The following is a 27,385-nucleotide window of genomic DNA, read 5'->3' as shown; positions in this document are numbered from 1 at the left end:
GAAGTTCACTATATAATGATAAAGGAGTCAATTCAGCAAAAGGATATAACAATTTTAAGTATCTCTGCACCCAACATTGGGGCTCCCAAATATATAGAGCAAACACTAATAGATCTGCAGGGAGAGAGAGGGCTGCAATGCAATAATAGTAAGAGACTTTAACACACCATTCTCTGTTATCGACAGATCATCCAGACAGAAAATCAACAAAGAAACGGCAGAATTAAACTACACACTAGACCTAATAGGCCTGACATTTACAGAACATTTCACCCAACTGTTGCAGAATGCAAATTCTTTTCAACAGCATATAGAACATTCCCCCAGAATAATCCTATCAGGCCACAAGACACATCTAATCAAATTCAAAAAAGTAGAAGTTATAGCAAGTATCTTTGATCACAATGGACTAAAACTAGAAATCAATAACAAGAGCAACCTTGGAAACTACACAAATATATGTAAATTAAACAACATGCTCCTGAATGATTAGTGGGTCAATGAAGACATCAAGAAAGAAATTTAAACATTTTTGAAACAAACAAAAGTTGAAATACAACATACCAAAATCTATGGGATATAGCAGAAGCAGTACTAACAAGGAATTTTATAGTTATAAATGCCTATATCAAAAAAGTAGAAAGACTTAAAATAAACAACCCACGAATGTACCTCAAAGAATTAGAAAGGCAAGAACAAACCAAACCCAAAATTAGTAGCAGGAAATAAATAATGAAGATTAGAGCAGAAATAAATAAAATTGAGACTAAAAAAACTACAGACGATCAACAAAATGAAAAGTTGGCTTTTCAAAAAGATAAACAAAACCAACAAACCTTTAGTTAGACTAAGAAAAACAGAGAAGTTCCAAATAAACAAAATCAGAAACAAAAATGGAAACATAACAACTGAAACCTCAGAAATACAGAGTCATTAGAAACTGTAATGAATCACTAAAAGCCAACAAACTGGGAAATATAGAGGAAATAAATAAATTCCTGGACACAAAGAGCCTGCCAAGATTGAACCATGAAGAAATAAACAGCCTCAACACAGCAATAGCGAATAAGGAGACTGACGCTGTAACAAAAAGTCTTTCATCAAAGGAAAGTCCAGGACCTGCTGACTTCATTGCTGAATTCTACCAAACACTTAAATAATTAATACCAATTCTCTTCAAACTTCAAAAAAAAAAATGAAGAGGAAGGAATACTTCCAAACTCATTCTACAAAGCCAGCGTTACTCTGATACCAAAACCACCCAGAGACACACAAGAAAACAAAACTACAGACCAATATTACTGATGAGCATAGATGCAAAAATCCTTAACAAAATACTAGCAAACAGAATTCAACAACACATTAAAAAGATCGTATATCATGAGCAAGTAGAACTCATCCAAGGAATGTGAGGATGGTTCACCATACACAAATCAATAAATTTGATACATCACATTAACAGCACCAAGAACAAAAACCATATGATTATTTCAATAAATGCCAAAACATCATTCAATAAAATTCAGCATCCCTTTCTGATAAAACCCTCATCAAACTGGTTATAAAAGGAACATACCTCAAAATAACAAAGGGCATACATGACATACTTACAGCTAATTTTGCACTGAATGGGGAAAAATTGAAGGCCTTTTCTCTAAGATCTGCAACAAGACAAGTATACCCACTTTCACCACTTTTATTCAATGTAATATCAGAAATCCTAGCCAGAGCAATTAGGCAAGAGAAAGAAATAATGGGCATTCAAATTGGAAAGGAAAAAGCCAAATAGCCTTGTTCACAGATGGCATGATATTATGTTTAGAAAAACTTAAAACTCACCAAAAAAACTATTAAAACTGATAAATGAATTCAGTAAAGTCACAGGATACAAAATGAATGTATAAAAATCAATAGCATTTACATATGCAGTAATAAACAATCTGACAAAGAAATCAGAAATGCAGTGGCCTTCAAAATAGCTACCAAGAATATAAAATACCTAGTATTCAATTCAACAAAAGAAGTGATATATCTATACAAGGAAAACTATAAAACTCTGATTAAAAAAATACACATGTACATAAATACCTGATGCAAGAAATAGGACACAAAAAAGGATATTCCGTGTTGATTAATTGGAAGAATTACTATTGTTAAAATGACACTACTACCCAAAGCAATGTACAGATTCAATGCAATCTCTCTCAAAATACCAATAACAGTTTTCGCAGAAACAGGACAAAAAATTCTAAAATTTATATGGAACCACAAAAGACCCTGAATAGCTAAAGAAATCCTGAGGTAAAGAACAAAGCTAGAGGCATCATGCTACCTGACTTCAAAATTTACTAGAAAGCTATAGTAACCAAAGCAGCATGGTACTGGCATAAAAAGACACATTGACCAATGGAACAGAATAGAGTACCCAGATATAAATCCACACATTTATAGCCAACTCATCTTCATCAAAGGAGCCAAGAATGGGGAAAGGAAAGTCTCTTCAATAAATTGTGCTGGGAAAACTGGAAAACTACATGCAGAAGAATGAAACTAGACCCATACCTCTCACCATACACAAAAATCAAACCGAAATGAATTAAATACTTAAATCTAAGACTTGGACCTATGAAAACTACAAGAAGAAAACATAGGGAAATGCTCCAGGACATTGGTCTGGGCAAAGACTTTTCATACAAGACCTCAAAAGCACAGGCAACCTAAGCAAAAGTGGATAAATAGGATTACCTCAAACTAAAAAGCTTCTGCACAGCAAAGAAAACAATCAATAAAATGAAGAGACAACCCACAGAATGGAAGAAAATATTTGCAAACCATCCATCTGACAAGTGATTAAAAACCAGAATATATCAGGAGCTCAAACAACTCAATGCAAAAAAACCCAAATAATCCAATGTAAAAAATGGGCAAAAATCTGAACAGACATTTCTCAAAATAAGACATATAAATGGCCAATGGGTAAATAAAAAGTGCTCAGTATCACTAACCATCAGAGAAATGCAAATCAAAACCACAAGGAGATATCATCTCACCCCAATTAAAGTAGCTTTTACCAAAAAAACAGGCAATAATGGATGCTGACAAGGATGTGAACAAAGGGGAACCTTTATACATTGTCGGTGGGAATACATATTATTACAGTCACTATAAATGCTCTTCGAAAAACTAAAAATAGAACTACCATATGATCCAACAATTCCACTACTGGGTTTATATCCAAAAGAAACAATATTAATATACCAAAGAGATATCTGAACTACCATGTTTATTGCTGTACTGTTCACAATAACCAAAATATGTAATTAATCTAAATGCCTATCAATAGGTGAATGGAAAAAGAAAGTATAATATATATACACAATAGAATATCATTCATCCATAAAAAACAACGAAATCCTGTCATTTGTAGCAACATGAATAGAAATGAAGGCTATTATGTTAAGTGAAACGAGCCAAGTACAGAAAGACAAATATCACATCTTCTCACTTATATGTGGGAGCTAAAAAAGTGAATCACATAAAGATAGTAGATTGGTGGTTACCAGAGGCCAGGAAAGGTAGAGGAAGTGGGTAAAGAAGAAAAGATAATTAAGTGGATACAAAGATACACTTTAATAAAAGAAATAAGACCTAGCGTTTGGTGAATCAGTAGGATGACTATACTTTAAAATATCCTATTGTACATTTCAAAATAGCTAGAAGAGAATAATTTGAATGTTTCTAGCATTTTTAAAGAGACAAATATTTAAGGTGATGGATATCCCAAGTACACTGATTTGATTTTTACAAATTATATGAATGTATTAAACTATCACATATACTCTGAAATGATATACATCTATTATGCATCAGCGAAAATTGTTTAAAAGAAACATAGATAATATTGTTTATTCATTACTTCTCCCACCATCATTGGCTATCCTGGGCTCAAATTTTACCTCTGCCAGTTACTTCTTGGGTAATCTTGGGCAAGCCACTTGACCCCTCTGTGCCTCAGTTTCTTCTTCTGTAATATAAGGGCACTAATGTCATCATACTCATGGGGTTTCACAGATTCAATGAGTAAAGATATACAAAATGCTTAGAACAGTGCCTACTATATAATAAATGTTACATACTGTTGCCTGTCATTATTAAACACTGAAGATTGGTAATAGGTAGCCCCACCTATTCTACACTCATTACAGTTGGGTTTGGCTAGAAAAAAGACAAGCATTGTTGTTAGTGAACAACGAAGATCAGGGCTTCTCTACAATAAAGCAACCAAAGATCTTGAGCTTTTCCACAAGGACTTTCATCCTGGACCCTGAAAAATGAAAGAATTATGCCTCGGAAACTGCAAAAGCCAATTCCTAATCCAATTAATGTAATGGTGTTGTTCTTTCTCTCTCTCTCCTCTCTCTCTCATTTTACAGGTATACACTTTATTTGACGATAACAACTTTTTTTTTCCCTCTACCCTTGATTTTGGTGTGCTATATTTTAATTTTATGCTATACTTGGGAGATGTATCAACAGAATAAGGATGCCAGATGGTAAGTGTTTGCCTTGTTTTATTTGTTAAAAGAACAATTTAGATAGCCTAAGACATCTACAATAGAAACTTAGGCAACAGTGACTTGAAACATACCACATTTAGACATGTGGACATTGATATATGTCTATAGAAAAAATTTTTGGAAAATAAGACATGTACTAAATAAACTGCTTAAGAATCTCTCAGTGATGAGTGTTGAAATCACAGATGTAATGGTTTCATTAAAATGCATACGGAACTCAAGATTCTATTTAAAGAATAATTTTATATTTGTTATTAAGTTATTTAACTGTTTTCATTGCACATTTTGCAGAGTTGCATGCATATGTAAATATCTTAGATGTTATGTGCAACCTTTTAATTTTTGTGTTTCAATTTTTTTAATTTAAAGGAGAAAAGTCTCACTAATATTTGAATTTTAAAGGAAGGGTTTTATTAATATTAAAAGATTAATTAGGAGCAAATGAAACCAAAGAGTTAACCTAAAGTCAATAAACTTGAGAAGGACCTTTGAAGATACTTGTCTCTAAAGCTGCATAAATAAATCTAAATTATTTTCACCTTGAGATTGTGTATTCCACAATCTACTTGTTCAAATGAATAAGTCAGTAATTATATAACCTGTTGGTTAAAAACACACTTACATTTATTAAACATTATATTTTAAATATATTTTTGTGTTTCTTATGAAAAGGCAAGTTTGCGGGGTTTCCCTGCACACTACAAATTTACAAATTTTACAAACTTTTTGTTTAAAAAAATGTGAGCAACTTAACCACCATTCCTCAAAATTTGTGGCAAACCCTTGAACCAAAGGTTTGTAAGTAGTCTGTTGGCTCACAACATTTTTTTCCCACTTAGTTTCTTGGAATTCTTTGAAAGTCTTGCACTAGTAAAGTGTGGTCCATTTGGGAAGAAAAAGGAAGTAGCCACAGTTACAGAAAAAAAAATTAGCTTATAAATGTATCCCAGGGAGCTGAGTTGGTGAGAAGGTTAAAATGAAATCATATGGAATATTAAAGATACCAACAGCTAGAGAGAATGCTTGAGCCTTTTTTAAACAGTTCTCCAAATCAGATCATTTTGCTCCTGACTCTTTTCTCAGAAATGCTAAGAGGATCTTATGAAACAAATCTCATACACATCAAAATGCAAAAAATTAGAGGAATGATAGTGCCTACTCTGATAAATTGCAGGGGAATCAAATGATTTTTAGCTTCCATGCTTTTAAAATTATTCCCAAGTTTTATTCATCTGTTACCCCCATGTCCCAGGGAAATTTCCATTAAATGCCTAAATATGACATAACATGATTAAATATGGGAATTTTAAAATATGTTTTATTTTAAAATAATTTGCATTTCTAAAAAAGTGGATAGTAGAGATATAGTACAGATAGTACAGAGATAGTATAGAGGGTTCCCAAATACCCCTCACTCAGTTTTCCCATTGTTAACATCTTACATTACCTAGGATATTTGTCAAAACAAAGAAAATTGCAGTACATTACTGTTAACTAAATTCCATTCTTTACTGGACTTCACTAATTTTTCCATTAAAGTCCTAAATCTGTTCCAGATTCAATCCAGAATAGCACATTGGATTTAGTTATCATGTCTTCCCAGTGTCCTCTGATCTGTGAGTTTCTCACTCTTTCCTTACTTTTCATGACCTTCATAGTCTTGAGCACTGGCCAGGTATCCTGTAGAACATTCCCAATATGAGTTCGCCTGATATTATATCATGATTAGACTGTACTTACATGTTTTTATTTAAAAAAATCAACTCTTCTAATCACAGTATATCAGGGGTCACATGATAGCCACGTTACATCACTGTTGATACTAGCCTTGATTACCTGGTTAAGGTGGTGTTTGCTAGGTTTCTCCACCATGAAACTACTATTTATCCCTTTCACTATTCTATTCTTTGGAAATGAGTCACTAACATAGCCTACCTTCAAAGGGGAAGCAGGAAGATGGGAATTAAGCTCCATCTCCTGAAAGGGGAGTATCTATGTAAGAATCCCTATATTATTTGGAATGCTTCTGTAAAAAAGGTCTGGCTCTTCTCTCCTCATTTTATTCAATATTATTTATATTACTATAGACTGATATGTTTCTTTCATACATTGAGTCATAATTTAATGCTTTGTTATTTATTTGGTCTCTCAAAATGTTCCAGCTTTGAACCTTACATGACAGGAGAGAGTGGCATAACATATTTAAACACTGAAGGAAAAAAACTTATACCCTAGAATAGTATATCCAGCAAAAATACTCTTCAAACATGAAGGAGAAATAACGACTTTCCCAGATGAACTAAAGCTGAGGAATTTCATCAACACTAGACCTGTCTTACAAGAAATCCTAAAGGGAGTACTTCAATCAGAAGTAAAAGGACATGGAGGGAGGAGCCAAGATGGCCGAATAGGAACAGCTCCGGTCTACAGCTCCTAGCATGAGCGACGCAGAAGTCAGGTGATTTCTGCATTTCCATCTGAGGTACCAGGTCCATCTCACTAGGGAGTGCCAGACAGTGGGCACAGGACAGTGGATGCAGTGCACCGTGCGCGAACCAAAGCAGGGTGAGGCATTGCCTCACTCGGGAAGCACAAGGGGTCAGGGAGTTCCCTTTCCTAGTCAAAGAAAGGGGTGACAGATGGCACCTGGAAAATCGGGTCACTCTCACCCTAATACTGCACTTTTCCGACAGGCTTAGGAGACGGCACACCAGGAGATTATATCCTGCACATGGCTCAGGGGGTCCTACGCCCACAGAGTCTCGCTAATTGCTAGCACAGCAGTCTGAGACCAAACTGCAAGGCAGCAGCGAGGGTGGGGGAGGGTTGCCTACCATTGCCCAGGCTTTCTTAGGTAAACAAAGCAGCCTGGAAGCTCGAACTGGGTGGAGCCCACCACAGCTCAAGGAGGCCTGCCTGCCACTGTAGGCTCCACCTCTGGGGGCAGGGCACAGACAAACAAAAAGACAGCAGTAACCTCTGCAGACTTAAATGTCCCTGTCTGACAGCTTTGAAGACAGCAGTGGTTCTCCCAGCACGCAGCTGGAGATCTGAGAACAGGCAGACTGGCTCCTCAAATGGGTCCCTGACCCCTGACCCCCGAGCAGCCTAACTGGGAGGCACCCCCCAATAGGGGCAGACTGACACCTCACATGGCCAGGTACTCCTCTGAGGCAAAACTTCCAGGGGAACAATCAGACAGCAGCATTCGCGGTTCACGAAAATCCAGTTTTCTGCAGCCACCGCTGCTGGTACCCATGCAAACAGGGTCTGGAGTGGACCTCTAGCAAACTCCAACAGACCTGCAGCTGAGGGTCCTGTCTGTTAGAAGGAAAACTAACAAACAGGACATCCACACCAAAAACCCATCTGTACATCACCATCATCAAAGACCAAAAGTAGATAAAACCACAAAGATGGGGAAAAAACAGAGCAGAAAAACTGGAAACTCTAAAAAGCAGAGCGCCTCTCCTCCACCAAAGGAACACATCTCCTCACCAGCAATGGAACAAAGCTGGACGGAGAATGAATTTGATGAGAGAAGAAGGCTTCAGATGATCAAACTACTCTGAGCTACAGGAGGAAATTCAAAACAAAGGGAAAGAAGTTAAAAACTTTGAAAAAAAATTTAGACGAATGTATAACTAGAATAACCAATACAGAGAAGTGCTTAAAGGAGCCGATGGAGCTGAGAGCCAAGGCTCAAAAACTACGTGAAGAATGCAGAAGCCTCAGGAGCTGTTGCGATCAACTGGAAGAAAGGGTATCAGTGACAGAAGATGAAATGAATGAAATGAAGCGAAAGGGAAGTTTAGAGAAAAAAGAATAAAAAGAAACGAACAAAGCCTCCAAGAAATATGGGACTATGTGAAAAGACCAAATCTACGTCTGATTGGTGTACCTGAAAGTGACAGGGAGAATGGAACCAAGTCGGAAAACACTCTGCAGGTTATTATCCAGGAGAACTTCCCCAATCTAGCCAGGGAGGCCAACATTCAGATTCAGAAAATACAGAGAAGGCCACAAAGATACTCCTTGAGAAGAGCAACTCCAAGACACATAATTGTCAGATTCACTAAAGTTGACATGAAGGAAAAAATGTTAAGGGCAGCCAGAGAGAAAGGTCAGGTTACCCGCAAAGGGAAGCCCATCAGACTAACAGTGGATCTCTCAACAGAAACTCTACAAGCCAGAAGAGAGTGGGGGCCAATATTCAACATTCTTAAAGAAAAGAATTTTCAACCCAGAATTTCATATCCAGCCAAACTAAGCTTCATAAGTGAAGGAGAAATAAAATCCTTTACAGACAAGCAAATGCTGAGAGATTTTGTCACCACCAGGCCTGCCCTAAAAGAGCTCCTGAAGGAAGCACTAAACATGAAAAGGAACAACTGGTACCGGCCACTGCAAAATCATGCCAAATTGTAAAGACCATCGAGGCTAGGAAGAAACTGCATCAACTAATGAGCAAAATAACCAGCTAACATCATAATGACAGGATCAAATTCACACGTAACAACATTAACTTTAAATGTAAATGGACTAAATGCTCCAATTAAAAGACACAGACTGGCAAATTGGATAAAGAGTCAAGACGCATCAGTGTGCTGTATTCAGGAAACCCATCTCACGTGCAGAGACACACATAGGCTCAAAATAAAAGGATGGAGGAAGATCTACCAAGCAAATGGAAAACAAAAAAAGGCAGGGGTTGCAATCCTAGTCTCTGATAAAACAGACTTTAAACCAACAAAGATCAAAAGAGACAAAGAAGGCCATTACATAATGGTAAAGGGATCAATTCAACAGGAAGAGCTAACTATCCTAAATATATATGCACCCAATACAGGAGCACCCAGATTCATAAAGCAAGTCCTGAGTGACCTACAAAGAGACTTAGACTCCCACACAATAATAATGGGAGACTTTAACACCCCACTGTCAACATTAGACAGATCAACGAGACAGAAAGTTAACAAGGATACCCAGGAATTGAACTCAGCTCTGCACCAAGCAGACCTAATAGACATCTACAGAACTCTCCACCCCAAATCAACAGAATATACATTTTTTTCAGCACCACACCACACCTATTCCAAAATTGACCACATACGTGGAAGTGAAGCTCTCCTCAGCAAATGTAAAAGATCAGAAATTATAACAAACTGTCTCTCAGACCACAGTGCAATCAAACTAGAACTCAGGATTAAGAAACTCACTCAAAACTGCTCAACTACATGGAAACTGAACAACCTGCTCCTGAATGACTACTGGGTATATAACGAAATGAAGGCAGAAATAAAGATGTTCTCTGAAACCAACGAGAACAAAGACACAACATACCAGAATCTCTGGGACACATTCAAAGCAGTGTGTAGAGGGAAATTTATAGCACTAAATGCCCACAAGAGAAAGCAGGAAAGATCCAAAATTGACACCCTAACATCACAATTAAAAGAAGTAGAAAACCAAGAGCAAACACATTCAAAAGCTAGCAGAAGGCAAGAAATAACTAAAATCAGAGCAGAACTGAAGGAAATAGAGACACAAAAAACCCTTCAAAGAATTAATGAATCCAGGAGCTGGTTTTTTGAAAGGATCAACAAAATTGATAGACCGCTAGCAAGACTAATAAAGAAGAAAAGAGAGAAGAATCAAATAGAGGCAATAAAAAGTGATAAAGGGGATATCACCACTGATCCCACAGAAATACAAACTACCATCAGAGAATACTACAATCACCTCTACGCAAATAAACTAAAAAATCTAGAAGAAATGGATAAATTCCTCGACACATACAACCTCCCAAGACTAAACCAGGAAGAAGTTGAATCTCGGAATAAACCAATAACAGGCTCTGAAATTGTGGCAATAATCAATAGCTTACCAACCAAAAAGAGTCCAGGACCAGATGGATTCACAGCCAAATTCTACCAGAGGTACAAGGAGGAACTGGTACCATTCCTTCTGAAACTATTCCAATCAATAGAAAAAGAGGGAATCCTCCCTAACTCATTTTATGAGGCCAGCATCATCCTGATACCAAAGCCAGGCAGAGACACAACCAAAAAAGAGAATTTTAGACCAATATCCTTGATGAACATTGATGCAAAAATCCTCAATAAAATACCAGCAAACTGAATCCAGCAGCACATCAAAAAGCTTATCCACCATGATCAAGTGGGCTTCATCCCTGGGATGCAAGGCTGGTTCAATATATGCAAATCCATAAAGGTAATCCAGCATATAAACAGAACCGAAGACAAAAACCACACGATTATCTCAATAGATGCAGAAAAGGCCTTTGAGAAAATTCAACAACACTTCATGCTAAAAACTCTCAATAAATTAGGTATTGATGGGACGTATCTCAAAATCATAAGAGCTATCTATGACAAACCCGCAGCCAATATCATACTGAATGGGCAAAAACTGGAAGCATTCCCTTTGAAAACTGGCACAAGACAAGGATGCCCTCTCTCACCACTCCTATTCAACATAGTGTTGGAAGTTCTGGCCAGGGCAATGAGGCAGGAGAAGGAAATAAAGGGTATTCAATTAGGAAAAGAGGAAGTCAAATTGTCCCTGTTTGCAGATGACATGATTGTATATCTAGAAAACCCCATTGTCTCAGCCCAAAATCTCCTTAAGCTGATAAGCAACTTCAGCAAAGTCTCAGGATACAAAATCAATGTACAAAAATCACAAGCATTCTTATATACCAATAACAGACAAACAGAGAGCCAAATCATGAGTGAACTCCCATCCACAATTGCTTCAAAGAGAATAAAATACCTAGGAATCCAACTTACAAGGGACGTGAAGGACCTCTTCAAGGAGAGCTACAAACCACTGCTCAGTGAAATAAAAGAGGATACAAAGAAATGGAAGAACATTCCATGCTCATGGGTAGGAAGAATCAATATCATAAAAATGGCCATACTGCCCAAGGTAATTTATAGATTCAATGCCATCCCCATCAAGCTACCAATGACCTTCTTCACAGAATTGGAAAAAAACTATTTTAAAGTTCATATGGAACCAAAAAAGAGCCCACATTGCCAAGTCAATCCTAAGCCAAAAGAACAAAGCTGGAGGCATCACGCTACCTGACTTCAAACAATACTACAAGGCTGCAGTAACCAAAACAGCATGGTACTGGTACCAAAACAGAGATATAGATCAATGGAATAGAACAGAGCCCTCAGAAATAATGCTGCATATCTACAACTATCTGATCTTTGACAAACCTGAGAAAAACAAGCAATGGGGAAAGGATTCCCTATTTAATAAATGGTGCTGGGAAAACTGGCTAGCCATATGTAGAAAGCTGAAACTGGATCCCTTCCTTACACCTTATACAAAAATTAATTCAAGATGGATTAAAGACTTAACGTTAGACCTAAAACCATAAAAGCCCTAGAAGAAAACCTAGGCATTACCATTCAGGACATAGGCATGGGCAAGGACTTCATGTCTAAAACACCAAAAGCAATGGCAACAAAAGCCAAAATTGACAAATGGAGTCTAATTAAACTAAAGAGCTTCTGCACAGCAAAAGAAACTACCATCAGAGTGAACAGGCAACCTACAAAATGGGAGAAAATTTTCGCAACCTACTCATCTGACAAAGGGCTGATATCCAGACTCTACAATGAACTCAAACAGATTTACAAGAAAAAAACAAACAAGCCCATCAAAAAGTGGGCGAAGGACATGAACAGACACTTCTCAAAAGAAGACATTTATGCAGCCAAAAAAACACATGAAAAAATGCTCACCATCACTGGGCCTCAGACAAATGCAAATCAAAACCACAATGAGATACCATCTCACACCAGTTACAATGGCCATCATTAAAAAGTCAGGAAACAACAGGTGCTAGAGAGGATGTGCAGAAATAGGAACACTTTTACACTGTTGGTGGGACTGTAAACTAGTTCAACCATTGTGGAAGTCAGTGTGGCGATTCCTCAGGGATCTACAACTAGAAATACTATTTGACCCAGCCATCCCATTACTGGGTATATACCCGAAGGACTATAAATCATGCTGCTATAAAGACACATGCACACGAATGTTTATTGCGGCACTATTCACAGTAGCAAAGACTTGGAACCAACCCAAATGTCCAACAATGATAGACTGGATTAAGAAAATGTGGCACATATACACCATGGAATACTATGCAGCCATAAAAAATGATGAGTTCATGTCCTTTATAGGGACATGGATGAAATTGGAAATCATCATTCTCAGTAAACTGTCGCAAGGACAAAAAACCAAACACCATATGTTCTCACTCATAGGTGGGAATTGAACAATGAGAACACATGGACACAGGAAGGGGAACATCACCCTCTGGGGACTGTTTTGGGGTGGGGGGAGGAGGAAGGGATAGCATTAGGAGATATACCTAATGCTAAATGATGAGATAATGGGTGCAGCACACCAGCATGGCACATGTATACATATGTAACTAACCTGCACATTGTGCACATGTACCCTAAAACTTAAAGTATAATAATAATAAAATAAAAAATAAAAATAAAAAATAAAATAAAATAACAAAAAAACCCAAAAATAATAGCTACAACAACTTTTCAAGACAGATAATACAATAAGATATACACTGAAACAACAAAAAGTTAAAAATTGGGGGACAAAGTTAAGGTGTAGAGTTTTTACTAGTTTTCTTTTTGCTTGTTTGTTTATGCAAACAGTGTTAAGTTGTTATCAGGTTAAAATAATGCCTTATAACATAGTATTTGTAAGACTTATGGCAACCTCAAATCAGAAAACATACAATGGATAGACAAAAAATAAAAAGCAATAAACTAAATCCTATTACCAGAGAAAATCACCTTCACTAGAGGAAGACAGGAAGGAAAGAAAGAAGGAAGAGAACGCAAAACAACCAGAAAACAAATTTTAAAATGGCAGGAGTAAGTCCTTGCTTATCAATAACAACATTGAATATAAATGGACTAAACTCTTCAATCAAAAGACAAAGACTGGCTGACTGAATGAAAAAACAAGACCTGTTGATCTATTGCCTTCAAGAAACACACTTCAACTATAAAGACACACATAGACTGAAAAAAAAGGAATGGAAAAACATACACCATACCAATGGAAACCAAAAAAAGCAGGAGTAGTCATATCAGACAAAATAGATTTCAATTAGAAAACTATAACAAGAGACAAAGAAGATCACCATATAATGATAAAAAGGGGTCAATTTAGCAAGAGGATATAACAATTTAAAATATATATTCACCCAACACTGGAGTATCCAGATATATAAAGCAAATATTATTAGAATTAAAGAGAGAGATAGGCCCCAATATAATAGTAGCTGGAAACTTCAATAACTTACTTTCAGCATTGAACAAATCTTCCAGCCAGAAAATTGACAAAGAAACACTGCACTTAATGTGCACTGTAGACCAAATGGATCTAATATATATTTACAGGACATCTCATCCAATGGCAGCAGAATATACATTATTTTCCTTAGCACATGGATCATTCTCAAGGATAGAACATATGTTAGGTCACAAAACAAGTCTTTAAAAATTCAAATAATTGAAATAATACCAAACATCTTCTCTGACCACAATAGAATAAAACTGTAAATCAATAAGAGGAATTTTGGAAACTATACAAACACATGGAAATTACAAAATATGCTCCTGAATGACCAGTGGGTCAATGAAGAAATTAAGGAAGTTGAAAAATTTCTTGAAACAAATGATAATGGAAACACAACATACCAAAACCTATGGGATACAGCAAAAGCAGTACTAAATGGGAAGTTTATAGCTGTAAGTGCCTACATCAAAAAAGATGAAAAATGTCAAATAAACAGTCTAATAATGTACCTTAAAGAACTAGAAAAGCAAGAGCAAACCAAACCCAAAATTAGTAGAAGAAAAGAAACAATAAAGATCACAGCAGAAATGAATGAGATTAAAATGAAGAAAACAATAGAAGAGATCAGTGAAACAAAAATCTGATTTTTTTTAAAGTTAAACAAAATTGACAAACTTTTAGCCAGACTAACTGAGAAAAAGACAGAAGATCTAAATAAATAAATTCAGAAATGGAAAGTAGACCTTACAACTGATACTGCAGAAATTCAAAGGATCATTAGTGGCTACCATGAGCAACTGTATGCCATTAAATTGGAAAATCTAGAAGAAATGGACAAATTCCTATACATATATAACCTACCAAGATTGAACCAGGAAGAAATCCAAAATCCGAATGACCACTAACAAGTAACAAGATCAAAGCCATAATTAAAAGTCTCCCAAGAAACAAAAACCCAGGACCCAATGGCTTCATTGAATCCTGCTAAACATTTAAAGAGCTAATACAAATTCTACTCAAATTACTCTGAAATATAGAAGAGCAGGGAATAATTCCAAACTCATTGTACAACACCAGTATTACTGTGATACCAAAATCAGACAAAGACACAACAAAAAAGAAAACTACAGGCAAATCTCTCTGATGAATATTCATGCAAAAATTCACAACAAAATATTAGCAAACCAAATTCAATGATATATTAGAAATCTCATTCATCATAACCAAGTGGGATTTATCCCAGGGGTGCCAGGATGATTCAACATATGTAAATTAATCAATGTAATACATCATATCAACAGAATGATCATTTAAATGATCAACATATGATCATTTAAATTCAATATAATAAATAGAAATATCAAATGCTGAAAAAGCATCTGATAAAATTCAACATCTCTTTATGATAAAAACCTTAAAAAAACTAGTTATAGGAGGAACATACCTCAACATAATAAAAGCCATATATGACAGACCCCCAGCTAGCATCATACTGAATGGGGAAAAAACTAAAAGACTTCCCTCTAAGATTTGGAACATGACAAGGATGCCCACTTTCACCACTGTTATTCAACATAGTACTGAGGTCCTAGCTAGAGCAATCAGACAAAAGAAAGAAATAAAGGACATCTGAATTGGAAAGGAATAAGCCAAATTATCCTTGTTTACAGATGACATGATTTTATATTTGGAAAACTCTAAAGACTCCACACACAAAAAAAACTATTAGAACTGATAAATTCGGTAAAGTTTCAGGATACAAAATCAACATACAAAAATCAGTAGCATTTCCATATGCCAACAGTCAACAATCTGAAAAAGAAATAAAAAAGTAAGACCATTGATAATAGCCACAAATAAAATTAAATACCTAAAAACTTAACAAAGAAGTGAAAGATCTCTATAATGAAAACTATAAAACACTGATGAAAGAAATTGAAGAGGACACCAAAAAATGGAAAGATATTCCACATTCATTGTTTGGAAAAATCAGTATTGTTAAAATGTTCATACTACCCAAAGCAATCTACGGATTCAAAGCAATGTCTATCAAAATACCAATGATATTCTTCACAGAAATAGAAAAAAAAATCTTAAAATTTATATGGAACCACAAAAGACCCAGAATCGCCAAATATATCCTGAGCAAAAAGAATAAAACTAGAGGAATCACATTACCTTACTTCAAATAATACTACAGATCTATGGTAACCAAAACAGCCTGGTACTGGCATAATAACAGAGACATAGACCAATGAAACAGAATAGAAAACCCAGAAACAAATTCACACACCTACAATGAATTCATTTTTAACAAAGGTGCCAAGAACATATACACTGGGGAAAAGACAGCCTCTTCAATAAATGATGCTGGTAAAATTGGATGTCCATATGCAGAAGAATGAAACTAGAGCCCCATTTCTCATTATATACAAAAATCAAATCAAAGTGGATTAAAGACTTAAATCTAAGACTTCAAACTATGAAACTTCTACCAGAAAATATTGGAGAAAATCTCCAGGACATTGGTCTGGGCAAAATTTCTTACTCCACAGGCACAGGCAACCAAAGCAAAAAATGGACAAATAGGTCCGGGCGCGGTGGCTCACGCCTATAATCCCAGCACTTTGGGAGGCCAAGGCGGGCGGATCGCGAGGTTAGGAGATCAAGACCATCCTGGCTAACACGGTGAAACCCTGTCTCTTACTAAAAATACAAAAAATTAGCTGGGCGTGGTGGCGGGTGCCTGTAGTCCCAGCTACTCGGGAGGCTGAGGCAGGAGAATGGCGTGAACCCAGGAGGCGGAGCTGGCAGTGAGCCGAGATCGTGCCACTGCACTCCAGTCTGGGCGACAGAGCGAGACTCCGTCTCAAAAAAAAAAAAAAAAAAAAAGGACAAATGGGATCGCATCAAGTTGAAAAGCTTGGCTATATAAATTGCCAAGATTTAGAATCAACCTAAGTGTCCATCAACAGATCAATAGATAAAAATAATGTGATATGTGTACACAATGGAGTACTATTCAGCCATAAAACAGAATGAGATACTGTCATTTGCAAGAACATGGATGGAACCGAAGGTCATTATGTTAAGTGAAATAAACCAGGCACAGAAAGACAAACATCACATGTTCTCACACATTTGTGGGATCTAAAAATCAAAACAATTTTACTCATGGACATAGAGAGTAGAAAGATGGTTACCAGAGGCTGGAAAGGGTAGTAGGGGCCTGAGGGTGAGGAGAGGATGGTTAATGGGTATTAAAAAATAGTTCAAAAGAATGAATAAGGCCTAGCATTTGATAGCACAACAAGGTGACTATAGTCAATAATAATTGTACTTTTAAAAATAACTAAAAGAGTATAATTGGATTGTTCGTAATACAAAGTATAAATGCTTCAAGGGATGGATACCCAATTCTTCATGATGTGATTATTACACATTGCATGCCTGTATCAAAACATCTCATTTACCCCATAAATATATACACCTACTATGTACCCACAAAAAATTAAAAAAATTAACAACAACAAAAAAATGTTCCAGCTTTGGAAACTTTGGAAAGTTTTCAACAAGAATAAAAAAGAATATATCACAATGCACCGAGTAAGTAGGAATATAATAATGAGCTTCATATTTCACTGCAAAGCCATTATGAACTGTCCAAAAGGTTCTAGGAACACATTGCCCCATAATTTCTATGGTTGTTTATACCCTGTCTATCTGAATGTTTCCTCTGCAGCTGCAATCCCAGTGTACCAAAACAGAGAGTGATGAAGTTGACAAAGATGGTGCTGGTGCTGGTGGTAGTCTTTATCCTGAGTGCTGCCCCCTATCATGTGATACAACTGGTGAACTTACAGATGGAACAGCCCACACTGGCCTTCTATGTGGGTTATTACCTCTCCATCTGTCTCAGCTATGCCAGCAGCAGCATTAACCCTTTTCTCTACATCCTGCTGAGTGGAAATTTCCAGAAACGTCTGCCTCAAATCCAAAGAAGAGTGACTGAGAAGGAAATCAACAATATGGGAAACACTCTGAAATCACACTTTTAGGAAAGTACATGGATCACCATGAGTCTAGACATGATTGTCTATCTTACTGGTATTATTAGAAAGGGCAGGTGTACCGATATGTTTATGCCCATTCTTCTTGTGTACTTGTGACTCTTAGCAGCATGGAAGAGAAGTGTAACCATGCAAATACAATGAGCTTAATATGCTAACTTTAGCAAGATGTAAAATGTTGATCTATATTGTGGGTAGGGAATGGGATAGTCTGAGATACCCAGGCTTCATGATGGTGTATATTATTTCAGCATATTATAAACTAGTCACTAATGAAAATGGCCATCCATGACCATTGACTCAAAACTCACCAAGGAACCTGACCTTGCCCTCCACACTGTGGCCTCACTGTAACAGTTTCCTCAAGGTTCCTAGGAGGGTATCACCTTAGAGTGAAGTCTGAAATTTGGCTATTTTTTATCTATAAAAAATGTCAGTTTTATATGGTCCAATACTAATACCCTCAACAACTAAGCCCCACCTTTTAGAATAAGTTACCATTTATTGCACACATGCAATGTGTAAGATTACATGTAACAAACCTGTGAAATAAGTATTATTACCTTTGTTTGCTAAGGCTCAGAAAGGAGAAATGATAGGCCTAATGCTGCAACAGCTATCTAAGAGCTGAGCTAACATTCAGCTCTGCCTGTTTCTTTTCTACTGCACGACCTTGACAACCTTTACTTATCACACTGGAGAACCCAGTAACTTGGAGTTTCTTTTGCTTTCTCCTGTAGCCCTACAAGAGGAGAACTAAAGTCTGATAGAAATGAGTTGATGTTTTAAGCATCATTTTAGATTACCTTTGTTCTCACACCTGCTAACTGTAGAAACTGGCATCTGCACTTTAATAATAATACTTTACTTCTGGACTTTAAGCATAATTAAGAAACATTCCTGGCCGGGTGCAGTGGCTCACGCCTGTAATCCCAGCACTTTGGGAGGTGGAGGCAGGTGGATCACAAGGTCAGAAGTTCAAGACCAGTCTGGCCAACATAGTGAGGCCCTGTCTACTAAAAATACAAAAAGATTAGCGGAGCATGGTGGCGCGTGCCTGTAGTCCCAGCTACTCAGGAGGCTGAGGCAGGAGAATTGCTTGAACCCAGGAGGTGGAGGTTACAGTAAGCCGAGATCACGCCACTGCACTCCAGCTTGGGCAACAGAGTGAGACGTCATCTCAAAAAAAAAACAAACAAACAAAACAAAACAAAACAAAAAAACAAGAAACATTCCCTTTTGGTTACAGTATACATGTTTGTTCTAAGGTACAAAAAGTAATTAGCCCTTAAATTTTCATAGGTATTCATTATATCTATCTTTTCCTCTTTAGACTTATATATAGTTAGGAAAGGAAACAATGCATTTAATGCCTGGGTTCTACACTAAGACAAATATTGTTATTTTTGCTTGTGGATAAAGTCTGTAAACCCACCTTCTTCATCTAAATACATTAAATTTGTTTTCTCCGTAAACATCTGAAACCAATTTTCAACCAGCCCCTTCTAGAAAAAGAGTTAACCATTTTTATATCTGATCTCCATTTTTATATTTCAATTGTGTTTGGATAAACTTGTATTTGAATCAACCCAGATGTGATTTTTTAACCCTATTTATTTTACTCTAGAATTTTTAGGCACCATTTCAGAACTGGATAGTATCTAAATGCATATCTGGATGAATGGTTCTGTAAACCACATGAGAACTACACACTGAGACAGGTAGCATCTGAAACATTTTATTTCCATAGCTGAGGTCTAGAGACCTACATATGCAGCTGGATGCTCCTATAAAACGTCAATAAGAAGCTGTGTCATGGCCACAGTTTCAGGGGTCTTCATTCTCACTTTTCTAAGATGCAACAGTCCGGGCTCAGTGAATAATATTGACTTCTGAAGACCCAGCACAATGGGTCAGAAACATCTTATTATGTGATAATTGAAGAGCAATTGCTTACTTTCATTGTTTTTTTTAATACAGAAAAATATTATGATTTTAAAGACTTAGCTTTAAACCACAGACCTTTTTCTAGTAGCAGTCCCAATAGTCCTCAAATAATTGGCCAATAAATTATTTTAAATTATATTTACTAAGAGTTGTAAGGAGCTTTATTTAGCATTTAATCAAAGTAGAAAATAAAAAGGGTGACTAATAAATTTATTTTTGTCCCTTTACATAGCGTTTCTATGCATAAGCATATTTATATGCAGATTTACAGAGGTGATTTGATAGAGATTCTTTGTGTGTTTTCTATGTTTGGCCATGATATGTATACATGTTTACTTTCAAATGAAGTTAATAATGATACTTGGGTATTTGTCACTCAGTCAAATAATAATCGTATCCTTATTCTATTCTTATTCAATTCTAGGTGCCTCATTTAAACTTTGATCTCAATTAATAAAAATGAATGAGTAAAAATTGCTTAGGTATTAATTTACCTCAGGCTTGTAGCTTCTACTTTTAAGATTTTCTATAAGGGATTTTATATTCTCTTAATAGAAATAGCTTCTCCTCAACAAAGAGCAAATGTTTCTGAATTAGTAAAATGTATCTTAAATATGGCCAGTAGTTTGAAGGCACTCATTATCATACCAAATTGTCGGAAACCTAGATTCTTGTATTATGTCTCAGAAATTACTGCTTTTTGTGGGTTATAATGTCACAGGGTCATGGAACATTGAATCTGAAACATACTTTAGAGACTGTCAAGTGTTAAAGATGAGAAAAATGAGCCACAAATAAACCAAATTATTTTTAACACAGTTCATTGTGGGTCCAGAGACCCACACCTAAAAAGCAGCTAGAAACCAGCCCTGAGTCCTTTCTACCAAACCATAGTCCCTCCCTTGTGGAACACTGATACAGTTGCTAATAGCTATAACAAATACTTAAAAGTTTACTGAGTAAATCAAGATTGTATAATTATGCTCTAAAAGTTGTCAAATTTTAAAGAAATACCTGACTCAGAATTTACTTGGATTTCTTGTCAGAATGGCAGACATTAATTATCCATTCTCTTCACAGAGCTCTATGGAATCAGCCCAAAGCAAAATAGAGAAATTAACAATATTTTCTTTTACTGCCCCCGATTTTTTGTTGACAGCTCTCTACACCAATAATTTAGTTCATTCTACAAAACGCCTCCTCTCTCACCTAAAGTTAGGAACAGTGCTACACTTCCTACAGTTACAATTCCTTTATGACTCTACCCTAGCAGGGGTAGCATCAGATTTTTCCATTTGGCCATTTTAGCAATGTTGAGATGTAGCTATAGTCCACTCAAAAAACTATACTTAATTGGTATCTTGATTTCTTGTGTTTGTAAATTCATCATTTAACACATATTTACAGAACACTCTATCTCCAAGCCACTGTGCTGAGCTCCACTGAGAATAATTTTTTTTAATGCCTAAGACATTACCTCATCTCAAGAACTGAAAATCCAGTGTCTCCTATGCTTCCTGTAGATCAACTGTACCCATTAGGTGTCCCAGAGAACAATCTACAATGGTTTCTTGATTCTAAAATATAATTCATAAAATATACCATTAATTTAATAACTGCTTTGGGAGGTAAAAACACAACATTCACATTAATAGATATACCCTCAGAAACACACGTGGAATGCACATCACAGAATTGAGGGGAAGAAAACGGTATCGACAACTGTCAGTACATTTTCTTCTAAGATTAAATGTACTCATCTCATCAGTTTATGAAAGGATTCTTCATTAAGTGATTTCATTGCTACTAATGTCTGAATTTAAAGACAAAAGTGAATCATATCAAAGGGTCAAAATTGATTAAATATCTCACAAACAATGTTTACCTTTTTCATGTAAGAACTGAGAAAAATGGGAATAATTTTGAATTAAATATATTGCAGCAGCAGCAAAACCACAAGAACTTGCTACTTAACAACAGAAAAACTTAACATTGCATTATGAAAATAGAGCTTTGAGCTTCTTGAGGATAAAAAGCTACCTCTGACTCATCACACCATCATTGGGAGTGTAATTCTGGGATACTACTTCAAAGGTATTCTCTTCTATCAGAAACCTATTTGAAAGTATAAAGTAGCCTTTTAATCAGAAGAGGGGAAAAAAGCATTTCTAAAACACTATATGATTTTTACTGAGACTACGGGTGGTTCCTATAGCTTATTAAATGTGTTGTTCTTCCTAATTTATAAAACTGAATACATTTGCTAGTTCTCTGAAAAACACTCAAGGCAGATATACTAGACATCTTTTAATAACAGCTATCTAAAATGCCATATGTAAGTCTGTTCCTAAGCAATTGACAAAATTATTTCCAGGAATAAGAAATAAGGAATGAGGTTCCTCTCCTCAATTTTCTTTTTTCTTTTCTTTTCTTTTTTTTTTTTTTTTTTTTTGAGACGGAGTCTCGCTCTGTCACCCAGGCTGGATGGAGTGCCGTGGCGCGATCTTGGCTCACTGCAAGCTCTGCGTCCCGGGTTCATGCCATTCTCCTGCCTCAGCCTCCCGAGTAGCTGGGACTACAGGTGCCCACCACCACGCCCAGCTAATTTTTGTATTTTTAGTAGAGACGGGGTTTCACTGTGTTAGCCAGGATAGTCTCGATCTCCTGACCTTGTGATCTGCCCGCCTCGGCCTCCCAAAGTGCTGGGATTACAGGCGTGAGCCACCACGCCGGGCCTCCTCTCCTCAATTTTCAATGTTGTGTTGACTGCTTTGGAATTCCTGGTGTCAGTAGACCTGGTTTAAGTTCCACCCTGGTCAATTACTAGATGTAAGACCCTTGCAAAGGACATGAGCAGACACTTCTCAAAAGAAGACATTCAGGCAAGACAGACATATGAAAAAAAGCTCAACTGATCATTAAAGAAATGCAAATCAAAACCACAATGAGATACCATCTCATGCCAGTCAGAATGGCAATTATTAAAAAGTCAAGAAACAACAGATGCTAGTGAGGTTGCAGAGAAAAAGGAATACTTTTACACTGTTGGTGGGAATGTATATTAGTTCAACCATGTGGAAGACAGTGTGATGATTCCTCAAAGACCTAGAAGCAGAAATAACATTTGACCCGGCAATCCCATTACTGGGTATATACCCAAAGCAATATAAATCATTCTATTATGAAGATACATGCATGTGTATGTTCATTGCAGCACTGTTCACAATAGCAGAGACATGGAATCCACCCAAATGCCCATCAATGATAGACTGGATAAAGAAAATGTGGCACATATACACCATGGAATACTATGAAGCCATGAAAAATAATGAGATTACATCCTCTGCAGGGACATGGATGGAGCTAGAAACTGTTATCCTCAGCAAACAAATGCAGGAACAGAAAACCAAACACCGCATGTTCTCACTTATAAGTGGGAGCTAAACAGTGAGAACACATGGACACATTGGGAAGAACAAAACACACTGAGGCCTGTCAGCAGGGTGAGGGGAGTGAGGGCATCAGGAAGAATAGCTAATGGATGCTGGGCTTAATACCTAGGTGATGGATTGATCTGTGCAGCAAACCGACGTGGCACACATTTACCTATGTAACAAACCTGCACATCCTGTACAGAAGAAAATATTTTTTAAAAAACTGTTAACTAAACTACTTAATTTATAGATTTGGAAACTGGAGCCCAAAGAGGGTAAAGTGATAACTCAAAATCACAAAGCTTTTTGTTGCCAGAACAAGGGCAAAAATTTGAAGCTCCTGACTCTTAGGCCCTCCCTGGTTTCCACCATATCCTTCTTTCTCAGGCTGTACTCAGAAAGTAGGGGGCTGTGGATTCCATGCCAAGAAGTTGGTTTATAAATGCAGTGAGATGCCTTGAAACTTTTTGAGGAGGGCAGGATCAGAATCAGATCTGTGCTCTTAGAAATAGCTGGCACTAGAGTGTGTGATGAAAAGAACAGGAAGAGCCTGAGGCTGAAAATCACAGGAAGTTATCACAATGGGCCAGGAAATAATGTCTCAACCAGCACAATGACAGTAAAGGTGTATACATTTACCTACCATTTGTTGAGCGCATACAGTGTACCAGGCAATGTGCATAATCTCATATAATCCTTGCACAGCCCTCAGAGCTACATACCATTATTGTCCACATCTTATACATGAAGAATCCAGGGCTTGGAAAGGTTGAGTAACCTGCCTATGGTTACTCAGCTAGCAACCCCAGGCTGATGCTCTCATCCACTATGCTTCTTAGCCTTCACAGTGGATGCATCGTTAAAATGCAGATTCTGATTTGGTAGCTGTAGGGTGCAATCTGAGATTATGCATTTCTAACAAGCTCCCAAGTGATGCTGATGCTGCTGTTCCACAGAACACACTTTAAGATGAAAAAGGTTGTGTCCAATAGAAATGCAAGGGAGGAAAGAGATAGGAGAAATCTTCAAAAATAAATTTGGTTGTGTGGAATGAGGAAGAGAGAAGATGATGAAACCATGTTGAGATTTCTAGCCAATGGGAAAGCTATTGATTAACATAAGAACCCAGGAGAAGGACCAGCTGCAATCTGTATTCATTAAATGGAGTTTCTGCTCATCTGTTTCTAGATCAATCTTAAAAAGAAAAAGAATTTAACATACTTTTTTGGCAGGCTACTAGTAGAAATTAACAGTGTGTACATATCTACATGCTCATTCAACCATATTGTTTATTAGCAACCCAGCCACACAATAATTTTTCTAGTTTTATAATATCATTATTAACACTTTATAGTTTTGTATCGTTTCTTAAAATCAAGACTGATGTTGACATGGAAAGGTATAATACAGACACCAGGGATTAATTATTGCATAAAGAATATAGAGAAGTGGGAGAAGAGAGAAAAACCACAGGCTATAAAGCCAGTAAACCTGGGTTTGCATCCCTAAATTGCTACTTAGTGCCTGTAAGACCTTGAGCAAGTTCAATAACTACTCAGTTCCTTATCTGTAAATTGAAGATGATAACATCACCCATTTCAAACTGTTGTTGTGAGACATGGATGTTTAAGGTGCTTCAAACACGCCTTGGATAGTGCAAATACTCAGTACTTTTAGTGTCCTTATCATTCCCCTCATCATCTTCATTATCATGATTATCAACATCATTATTTAAAAATACTTGATTGAAAAAACAGCCACAGTGTTTTGCAATTTCTCCCATTGAGAAGTAGTCTATTTTTAATCTAGACTGCCTTGAAACTTCCTTTTACCAATAGAATATGGCAGAAGTGATACCATGTAAATTCCAAAGCCTGGGTAGGCCTCAAGGAGCCTTCCTTGAACCTTCTACTTTTGCCCTTTTGAACCTGCTTGAGACACTACATAATGAAGCCAGTCTAGCCTACTGGGATTGAGAGGCCACATGAAGGAGAACCGAGGTACCCGAGATGGTAGCCAGCACCAACTGCCAGACATGTGGATGATACCCTCTGGACCAGCTGACTCTCCAGCATTCACAGCCATGAGAGTGGCTCAGATGTAACCAACAAATGAGCCATCCACCAATCCACAAAATTGTGAGAAATAATAAGTTGTTCTTTTTTTTAAAGCCAGAAGTTTTGGGGTGATTTGTATTATAGTATAGGTTACCAAAATAGCATCCATGTAAGTAAAAATTAGTAAAATAGTCCTTGTGATTAAAAAAATTGTGAGCCTCTAACGGATGCAGTTATTATGAATCTTGATTCATTCATTCATTCATTTATTCCATTTGAATATGCTAGCTGCTCCATAAATATCTATAGCATGAATATAAAATATGTTTCAGATACAGCTTGGTGAAAAAACATTTTCCTGCCCTTACAGAGTTTATAGTCCAGTTAGCATTAAAAGTGCAAACACACAAGTCTATAAATTGTAATAGATGCCTATAGGAGAGGATAACAAAGAGAAACCCAACCTGCACTGGGCAGTTTTTCATCAGTACTTAGAGAGCAGCTGTGAAACAAATTCACTTCCAGCAATTTTATTCTAAAAGAAATAGCTATAGCAGCGAACAGAAAATGCTTGAAGTATGAGGAAGCTGTTGTTCTATTTCTTTTCTATTTAAAAGGGTAGATATAAATAAACTGCCTACAGAGATGGGGAAAACAGATGGATTTGAAAATTCAAACTCACACTGAATGTAATTAACTTGAAAAAGGAGAGAACCCAGTGACGTCTGACATCATAAGTGCCCGGGAGACAGGCAAAGGGCTAACTTCTTTTTAACACCACAGTAGTCTCAGCAGTAAGGAAAATTCAAACTCGATTACAGTCTCTGAAGAGGTGAAAGAGCAAATGAAGAGAGAAAAAAAAATGTGATTGTTGGAGAGTAATTAACATTTTGACCCAGTTGCCAGCCTCAGTAAGTGTTTGCTGCTTTTTAACAGAGTTTGGGATTCCCAGATCATTGCAAATGAGAAGGTCTCCTGAAAGCACTGTGAGTACTGTTTACTATTTGATTCTGAAAAAGGTACACCTGAAGAGAAAAATGGACTTACTTAAAGCACTTCTTCAGCAAGAATGGAGGGTTGCCTTCTGCACAGAGGGGTACTGATTGTATACCTGCAAGGAGCACTCTGTGATAATTGGAACAGAAGAACAACAAGATGATCCTTGGCCTTGAGACAAAGGACACTCTGGGGCTTGATCACAGTCATGCTCCAGGCCACTGGAATTGAGGCTTCAATGTAACCTGATGTACAAAGCCTTTCACAGTTGAGCCGCGGTGACCATTCTCCTCTACTCACCCTGTAGTTTGGTCAGTCCTACACGTGGGGTATACATTCACAAATCTAAGGGGCTTTTTCCCCTCCACCTAACAAACCTCTGCTCGTTACACCAAGTTTAAATATTATTTCCATCTATTCCTAATCCCAAAGCAAGCCAAGTTAGCCATCCTCTTGTTAGTACTTACATAATACTTTGTAACTCCCTCTATTATAGTATAATCAGTGATATTACTTGCATAATTATCTTATATACTACATTGTAAGCTTCTTAAATCCAGAATGCATCTGACTCATCTTAGTATCTGTGGTACCTAAGTATCTGTTACATAAGAAGTATTCAGGAAACAGTTAATGAAATAAATAAAGGAATGAATTAATGAGAAAGGAAGAGAGACAAAGAATACTCTCAGGGATATTGAGGAGTGTCTGTGTGCATGTGTTGTGCATATATTTATACTCATATTTATATGCATGTTCATAGTCACACATGGATGTGGAAAGATATCTATCTAGATGTTAACAAATAGAAAGATTTGTCATATAAACTGAGAAAACATGTTTATCATTCAGGTAAACATGTTTTAATCTCTTTAAACCTCCTCTTTTTATGTCTTTATTCTAAATGTAGTGATAAAGCACTGACATAT

At 36.7% G+C, this 27,385-nt stretch overlaps 1 protein-coding gene across 5 annotated transcripts in view; it reads left to right on the top strand.

Moving 5' to 3' along the window:
- MCHR2 (melanin concentrating hormone receptor 2) overlaps window positions 1-20,443 on the top strand; it is a 75,888-nt gene extending 55,445 nt beyond the window's left edge. For 2 of the 5 annotated variants that reach the window (XM_001141159.7, XM_001141240.6), the window contains exons 5-6: window positions 4,434-4,553; window positions 17,695-20,443. In XM_001141159.7, the coding sequence (XP_001141159.1) occupies window positions 4,434-4,553; window positions 17,695-18,010 (436 nt within the window). In that variant the 3' untranslated portion in view covers window positions 18,011-20,443. The remainder of the gene's footprint in view (window positions 1-4,433; window positions 4,554-17,694) is intronic. The other 3 variants (XM_054686169.2, XM_009451712.5, XM_016956048.4) reach the window with 2 other exon arrangements.
- The last annotated feature ends 6,942 nt before the right edge of the window (window positions 20,444-27,385 follow it).

This window comes from Pan troglodytes, chromosome 5 (genome assembly GCF_028858775.2).
Source record: "Pan troglodytes isolate AG18354 chromosome 5, NHGRI_mPanTro3-v2.0_pri, whole genome shotgun sequence".
NCBI lineage: Eukaryota > Metazoa > Chordata > Mammalia > Primates > Hominidae > Pan > Pan troglodytes.
This window is presented reverse-complemented; position numbering and strand designations above follow the sequence as displayed.